The 7,372-nt window shown below is 62.6% G+C and overlaps 1 protein-coding gene across 7 annotated transcripts; it reads right to left on the bottom strand.

Moving 5' to 3' along the window:
* Positions 1-1,575: 1,575 nt before the first annotated feature.
* On the bottom strand, positions 1,576-6,361 carry SAMD10 (sterile alpha motif domain containing 10). 7 transcript variants are annotated; one of them, XM_039864873.1, is made up of 5 exons: positions 6,047-6,267; positions 3,984-4,165; positions 3,706-3,908; positions 3,197-3,337; positions 1,576-3,018 (listed from the first exon to the last, which is right to left on the bottom strand). In XM_039864873.1, exons 1-5 carry the CDS (start codon positions 6,135-6,137, stop codon positions 2,985-2,987), a joined length of 651 nt encoding a protein of 216 aa, XP_039720807.1. In that variant the 5' UTR covers positions 6,138-6,267; the 3' UTR covers positions 1,576-2,984. The 7 variants fall into 7 exon arrangements, with proteins under 7 accessions (XP_039720807.1, XP_039720808.1, XP_039720809.1 ...); XM_039864874.1 differs by having other exon boundaries at positions 3,237-3,337; positions 3,737-3,908; positions 6,047-6,263; XM_039864875.1 differs by having other exon boundaries at positions 3,737-3,908; positions 6,047-6,255.
* Between the last annotated feature and the right edge of the window lie 1,011 nt (positions 6,362-7,372).

Below are 7,372 nucleotides of genomic sequence, written 5' to 3' on the forward strand. Positions count from 1 at the left end.
CGCTCCTCTGTGCGCCAGAGCCTGGCCCTCTGCGGGGCCCCTGGATCAGGTCTGGCGTGACGGGCGCCGATTCCACCAGGGCACGGGAATGAAGCAGGGGAAGGCGTGCCAGTGGGGAAGCGGATTCTGGGGTGCACCTCCTTTCCTGCGGCCTTTCTCAACACCACTCACCCCATCACCCCACACCCCACCCCCTCTGTCCACCTTGGGGCAGGCTCTGCCTTACAAAAATGTGGCAGGTTTGGGGGCCGTCTCGTCTCACAGAGACCCTTGGGATCTGCTTCTCTCAAGGCCAGCACAAAGTGCTCACACAGAGGCAAGGTGGAGGCCGTCTGTGGAAGGGTCATTTGGTCAGTCCTTCCATTGGAAATCAGAGCCAGAGTCCTGTGTGACACCTCAAGGAAGAGGGCATGTCCCTTCCTCACTGACAGTGCTCACTCCAGGGACAAGACATGCAGGATTTTGGGAGGGGTCAGCGCGTGTGCCCTGAGGTGCATCCAGGGTTGTCAGCTTTCCCCTCGTAAGGCTGCACGTCTGTGTATATGATGTCAATGCTGGTAGGTGTGTGTCTGAGTGACCATGCGTCCTGTTTGGAGATCACAGTGTCAGAGCATGTTTGTGTCCTGTACTAGGTGAGAAGGTGTCCTTCTGTATGTCAGTGCCCAGGTGACTGGACACAAGGCATGGGGGCCTGCCAGGACCTCAGATGTGTGTCCAAACTGCAGCACATTTGGAGGCCAGGGCATCACGCAGTATCGTGCATCCGTGTGCAGGGGGTGGCGCGGCCCATGTGTCTCTGTGTTAGAAAGTCATGGTGTGTCAGGGGGTGCCGTCGTGGGTCTGGGTGCCGGTATCATTGTGTCTGTGTGTTCGGACTGCAGCGGGTAGTTCAGGCCGTTTGTGCTCCGACCTGTGTGTTTCTTGTGCAGGGCACTGCCCTATGGTGGAGCTGAATGGGGTGCCCGAAAGACAGCTACATCCAACCCCAGGCCCCGCGAATGGACCTTATTTGAAGAAAGGGTCTCTGCAGATGCAATTAAGGCGATGATCCTGGATTATCCCGGTGGGCCCTAAATCCAGTGACGAGTGTCCTTGCAAGAGGGAGACTTGAGACAGACCGACGGTGATGTGACGCGTGTCCTGGGGGGGTGGTAGTCTGTGAGCTCAGGAGTCCCCAGGCAGTCACTAGATCTGGGAGAGGCGAAGAAGGGGTCTCCCCTGGACATGAAGCGTGGTCCTGCTGGATTTTAGGCGTGCGGCCTGCAGAACTGTGAGAGAACTCTCGTGTTAAGCCTCCGTGCTATCATCATTCGTTACAGCAGCGGGGACCCTATCGCACTGCATCCCGGGCAGTCGGGGCAGTCCGCGCGGTCTGAGCCCGCAGCTTTGGTCTCCGCCTCTTGCCCCGCCCCCTCGTCCTGGGGTGCTGGTGGAGACAGCGAGCACCCAGCCCGAATGCAACATCACTGCCCCCTGGTGGCCCTGGCTGGAGGCAGCTGGGCCAGGGGAGCCCGCCCCCAGTTCCAGAGCTGTGCCCACCGCCACACGCAGGTTGACTGGAGCCGGACACCACACTGGGGCACTTGAGAACCAGGTTTATTTCTGGCCTTTTTATCAGAATGTAAAAAAGTGAACGCAAAACAAGGAGGACAAGACGAGCTTGGGGTGGTGGGTAGAGAGGCAAGACAAGGGAGAGGGGGGCAGAGTTGGGAAGAGGCCCCTGGAAAGGGTGACACCGTGAGGGCACGAGGTGGCGGGGACACTTAGGGCAGCCAGACAGGACAAGGTGGCTTCCCATGGGGCACGCTGGGATGGGGACACCAAGCCAGTTGTCCAAATTCCAGTCGAGACCTACACCAACCAACCTGTCCGGAAGCCAGCTCAGGGCACAGAGAGGGGCCAGGGCTCAGCCCCATCTGTCCCTGAGTGCTGAGTCCCCTCGGGGAGTGGGAGGGAAGAGGACCAAGTGGGAGGAGGCTGCGGGACTGCCCTCATTGTCCTTCTACTGGGCAGCACCAGCCCCAAACCTCGGGCCCTCAGGCCCACTGAGTGGCAGTTCAGGTGCCGGTGGGTGGCAGGATCTCTGGTGAGTGACGTGGGTGATGCAGCCCAGGACAGTCCCCTGTGTGAGCCAGGTTTTCCTGGGAAAGGGGCGGCGGGAGTACCTGCCCGTTGCTGTGCCTCCAGGATGTTCTCCATGACCCCAAGAGGAGGACAGCTGTCCCAAGCCTGAGGCCAGGACTCCACTGAGCCCGGGGCAGGGTGCTGGGTGTTGGGTTCTCGTAGTGCCATGTTAGGTCCTGCCGCATGGCCAGTCCCAGACCTGCCTCACCTCAGTTCCCATGAATGGATGGGGGCGTGGTGGGGGTGTCATAAATGGGCGAAGGTGCTGGGCAGGGTGCCTGGCCAGCCGGACACTGATGACCGTCATCTGGGCCATGGTTTGGGCCTACCGGACCTGGTTGGGGGCAGGGGACGGGCACAGGAGCCTTGGCAGTCTATTCCACCTCCGGGCAGTCCTCTAGGTGCTGAGGGAGGGTGTTGAACTGGACGAGTGGGCAGACAGGCCTCTCGCCCTGGAGAGGGCAGGATGCCCAGAGAATACGTGACTCAGCCAGCAAGGAGGGACAGACTTCAACGTGGGTGACGAGAATATAAATAAACACTCCCTGGGAGTTTGGGGAACACCCAAGCCCCACTCTGGCTCCAGTGGCTGCCCGCATGCTGCCTGCAGCACCAGGGGTGGGCTTCAGTTCAGGTACTGGGGAGGGCACACCCCAAGCAGCCCCCACACGTCCAGCCCCAGGCATAGCCCAGAGTGCACAACCAGAGGTGGCTGGAGGTGGCAATTGTGGTCCCACCTGTCTACTGGGCCAGGATTGGCCCCTGGGGACACCTACAGGGTCCAAGAGGGGCCACGTGGCCAGTTCTACCTCATCCTTGCCACAGGCTCCGGTCACAGTGCTTGGGTCTGGGGTTCAAGCTCAGGCAGCGACTAGGACATGTTTCCGAAGGAAGCTGTGGGTGAGGAGTGGGGGTCTCTGGCATCATCCACTCCGCCATGGGTGCAGAGTGGCCCTTACTGGGATCCCACAGCCACCCTCCTGCGATCCACCCACCCACACTACACTTTGGGGCTTTGAAGCCCAGCCCCGCCTCCCAGGCCTCGCTGGCTCTCTAGGCTCCACCCACTGACCTTGGCTGAGCAGCTGCAGGCTCCGCCCCTCCTCGCGCACCTGCAGGCGCAGCACCTGCTGCAACACCTCCTGCCGCTGTGCCTCCTGCGCCAGCCCCATGCGCTGCAGCTTCTCCGCGTTCAGCCGCAGCAGTGCCCGGCCTGGGAGAGAGGGGAAAGGGGTCAGGCCGAGGTCAGCATCCGATGGCATCGGAGCGGGGGGCACACACACGCAGAGACTCAAAGTCAGAGAGAGAGGAAGGAAATAGGGGTGGCAGGGAGACAGAGACACAGATAGACTTAGAGACACGGGGAGAGAGGCAGGGGAAAGACAGGACGGACAGAGAGTGAGGAGAGGGGTCAGATGGAAACAGACAGAGAGACTGGGAGAGACGCTGGCAGATTCCGCGGAGACACAGACCAGAAGGAGAGGGTGACTCAGTAGGAAACAGGAAAGAGGGGAGCAGGACAGAAAGGAACAGGCTCCCCTGTGGTCCCTGTGCCCCGCCAGCCCACTCAGCCCCCAGCCCATACAGTCCCCTGCCGCCGGCCCCACAGCACCAGTGATGGCGTGCTGGGAAAAGGCCTCCACGTAGACGAGGTAGTTGTGGGGACAGTGCTTCTTGAGCCACTTGCAGACGTCCTGCTGACTCCACAGGACCACAGGCCTCGTCAGGCCACCCAGTGAGGGACTCGTGTGGTACAGGCCACAGTGGTCAGAGTGCAGCCGGCCCTGCAGGGGAGACGGGTAGCAAGTGGAGTGAGTGGTGGGAGGGCAGGGGCTGAGGTGGGGATGGTGGCTGGGTACCTGGGGGCCCTCAGTGCCAGGCTGCTGCAGGAGCTTGACTGGCCGGCTGCCAGCTGCCCTCTGGCTGCGTGAGTCATGCCACGTGAGGCTGGTGCCTGGTGTCCTAGGCAGGTGGCAGGGGATGCTCTCGGCGGACACTGTGTGCTCCAGGAGGGTCCGGCAGAAGCTGAAGTGGGCAGTGGCTGTGGAGCAGGGGCGCCAGGTCAGATGGTGGGGGCAGAGCCAGAGGCGCCTCTCCCTGCTCAGCCTAGCTCCCTCCACAGAGCAGGGAACCACAGTTCCAGCGGGGGATTCCCCAGCCCCTGAAGGCAGAAGAAAGTGTCAAGAGCTGTCATGAGGACCCCACCCAGCCTGAAGATGAGCTGGAACACCCTTCCCTCCTGAGTCCGCAGCCCATGCTCTGGGAAGCGGGCTGGATTCTGCTTACATTAGAGAGAGGACATCCGCACCAGGGACCCGAAACCTTACAGCTGGGGTGGGGCGATCCTGGGACAACCCTGCCCTCCCCCTTGCCTTGGGCTAGCACGTGCCACACCAAACCAGGGTGCGCACACGGGAACACTGCCTGTGGGAAACATTGGCCCAGTGTCCTGGGAAGCCCCAGAGGGTGGGGAGCCCCCCGGGTGAGCGCCCTGCCCGCCATAGTAAACTGCACCCTCTGCAGCCATGGCCCTGCCCAGCAGTGCTCACCGGTTGTGACTTCTTGACAAGAAGCCTGAACTCAGGGCAAGTCGACACCTGGATTCCTGCTCCCCCACCTCCCACAGGGGCCCTGGCCCAGGATGGCTCCCGCGCGTGGCAACTGCCCAGCTGGTATGGCTGCTCAGCACAGGTGCACAGGCTGCAGCGCTGCTTGTGGACCCACGGTGGCCCCTCGAGTTCTCTCTTCCCCCCACGAACCTCATGACACGCATCATGTCTCAGTTTTACCATCGTTTCGGGGCTGGTTGCTGATGCGGGTTGGAGAAGGGCAGACACCTGCACAGGCCCCTCCCAAGCCCTCGCACAGGCCTTGGTGCACAGGAAGTGTGCCCAGGAATATCAAGAATGAACGAATGGATGGACAAAGGCTCTGAGGGATGTCCACAAGTCCACAGAGCCCTAGGGAGAGAGGATGCTGGGCCCAGTCTAGCCTCACATCATGGGGCTCTGACTCAGCAGGCAGGGTGAGTCTTCCGGTCAGGGTGAGAGACCCTTACTCCCACGGAGACGGCCTCCCGCCCTCCACCGAGCAGGGATCAGCAGCGGGCCCAGGTCTCAGTCACGGGGGAAACCCACATCTTACACCCTCCTCCCACCCCCATAAGATTCTGTCGACCTATCACCTCCTCTCCATTCTGAAAACTTTCCATTATCAGATGACCCCAGGTGACTCTAAATTTGAGGTCTAGGGTCAGAGAGTGTGGCCGGTGTGGCTGCCACCTTGAAGTGGCTTCTAGTACTGTGGGAAAAGACTTATTCAAAGCCGAAACCTTTCAGGGTACAGGTGCCTGGGTCTCGAGGCCTCACCTCAGGGCGGAGGGTGGGGTGACAGCGGGGGAAGGGGCCGGGTCTGGGCAAACCAGTCAGACGCCTCCGCCTGCGCCGCACCTGTCCCGGGCCAGCGGGTCCCGCCCATTTCCTGCCCGCGCTCGGGGACGGATCTCCGTCTATAAGTCTGTCGTTCCCTTGCTTCCAGCCCCAACGTCAGAATTCCAGTAGGAAATGGGGCGGGGGCACACCAGCCCGGCTGTGGCCTCGGCCCCTCTCGGCCCCAACGCTAGCGCTGGGGAGGATTTTCTACGCGCGAAGAAAAAGGTGACCGCACGGTGGTGCCAGCCTGGGGACAGGAGCCCTGGCCGGTCACCTCCTCCAAGCCAAGGGTGTGCTGATCCCCCAGGCCTAAGGCCACCGGCCCTCGCCCCCAGCTCAGGACAAAGACACCAGGGACCCCGTTCGGCCACGACGTTCCCCCACTTCCCCCGCCGCCGCCTTTCGGAGTCCGCTAGGTCCCGCCCCCGCCCCTCTCGGTCTCCGAGCCCCCAGCCCGCGATATCCCCGCGCCCAGCTCCAGCCCCGCTCACCATCCACATCCCGGCGCTCGCCGAAGCCGGCGCGCACAGCCCCGGCGCGGCCTCGCGGGGGGCTCAGCTTGGTCCTCAGCTCCGTGAACATCGGGCCCGCGGGTCTCGGGCCCGTGCACACGCCCCTCGCCGGGCGCAGGGCGGCCCGTGTGGCCGGCGGGGAACGCGCGCCACCGCCCCGCCCCAGCCGGCCCCGCGCCCGAGCCGGTCCCCGCGCCCGGCGAGTCTGCGCGGCGAGGCACCTGCCGCTGAGCCCTGAGCGCTGGGCGCGCTCCGGGATCTCCGAGGTGTGTCGGCGGCGCGCGGGTCTGCGTATGCAAAGGGTGTCTGCCAGGGCAAGGGGCGTCCGTGCGCACCTGGGCATGGCTCCACGGGCGAGTGACTGCACCTACAGGGGTCCAGGAGTCTTCAGGGGCTTCTGAGGCAGGGAAGTATTCTTTTCTGTCTCTCTCGCGCGCGCGCCCGCGCGCGCGTGCGTGTGTGGTGTGGGGCATCTTACCCCTCCATGGACCTCCTGCCCCCTGGGGCCCCGGTCCAGGGCCAGACTGACCCCTTCGAAACACCTCCCTCCATTCTCCTACCTCAACTGACTCATTCCTTTGATTCACACATTCTCCGAAACCCTTCCAGAGGTCTCTTCCTCAAGTGGGCACTGGCTTCCGCAGAGAAGGCAGTTTGGACACCCTCCTCCCGCCACCACACTGAACTGCAGGAGGACAGCCAGGGTTTCTCCCCTTCCTGCTGGAGCCCCAGAATCAGAGTAGTGCCCAAAACGTGGCACTGAAAGGGGCTGGGCTGGGAACAGGGAGGAGAAAGTCCAAGGAGGCTGCAGTGGGCAGGAGGAGGGTGCTTGCCCCAGAACACCAGTGGGGAGTGCTGGGGGGGCTGGCGGCTGCCTGATGCAGCAGAAGGCCAGGCTGGCCACCTAAGTTTTGCCTCTTTGCCAAGAGCCTAGGTGCTCTCCCCAGGTATATGTGGGGGCCAGAGGGTGTCTCACAGCAGAGTGAGCCAAGGTGCACATGGCCACGAAGAAATGGACAAAGAGTCCAGTTATGCATGTCTAGCTAGAATGCGAGCACAGGTGATGGGTGACTTTTACTCATGCCCACCCACACACAGGTAGACATTTGCATGGAATTCACTCTCATGCTGTGATCGCCCATACCCACGTACTGACTTGTTCCCGACATATTGGCAGCATTTATTTTCATCAGTTAGCTCTCTAGGGGTGGGCTCCCGCCCCCGCTGGAATGTTCAGGGTAGGACGGGAGTGTGGGTAGGGCCTGTATAGGGACCTGTGCCCGAGTTGGGGCCCAGGAATCTGCG

The sequence above is a fragment of the Pteropus medius genome, unplaced genomic scaffold (assembly GCF_902729225.1).
Source record: "Pteropus medius unplaced genomic scaffold, Ma_sr-lr_union100, whole genome shotgun sequence".
Classification (NCBI taxonomy): Eukaryota; Metazoa; Chordata; class Mammalia; order Chiroptera; family Pteropodidae; genus Pteropus; species Pteropus medius.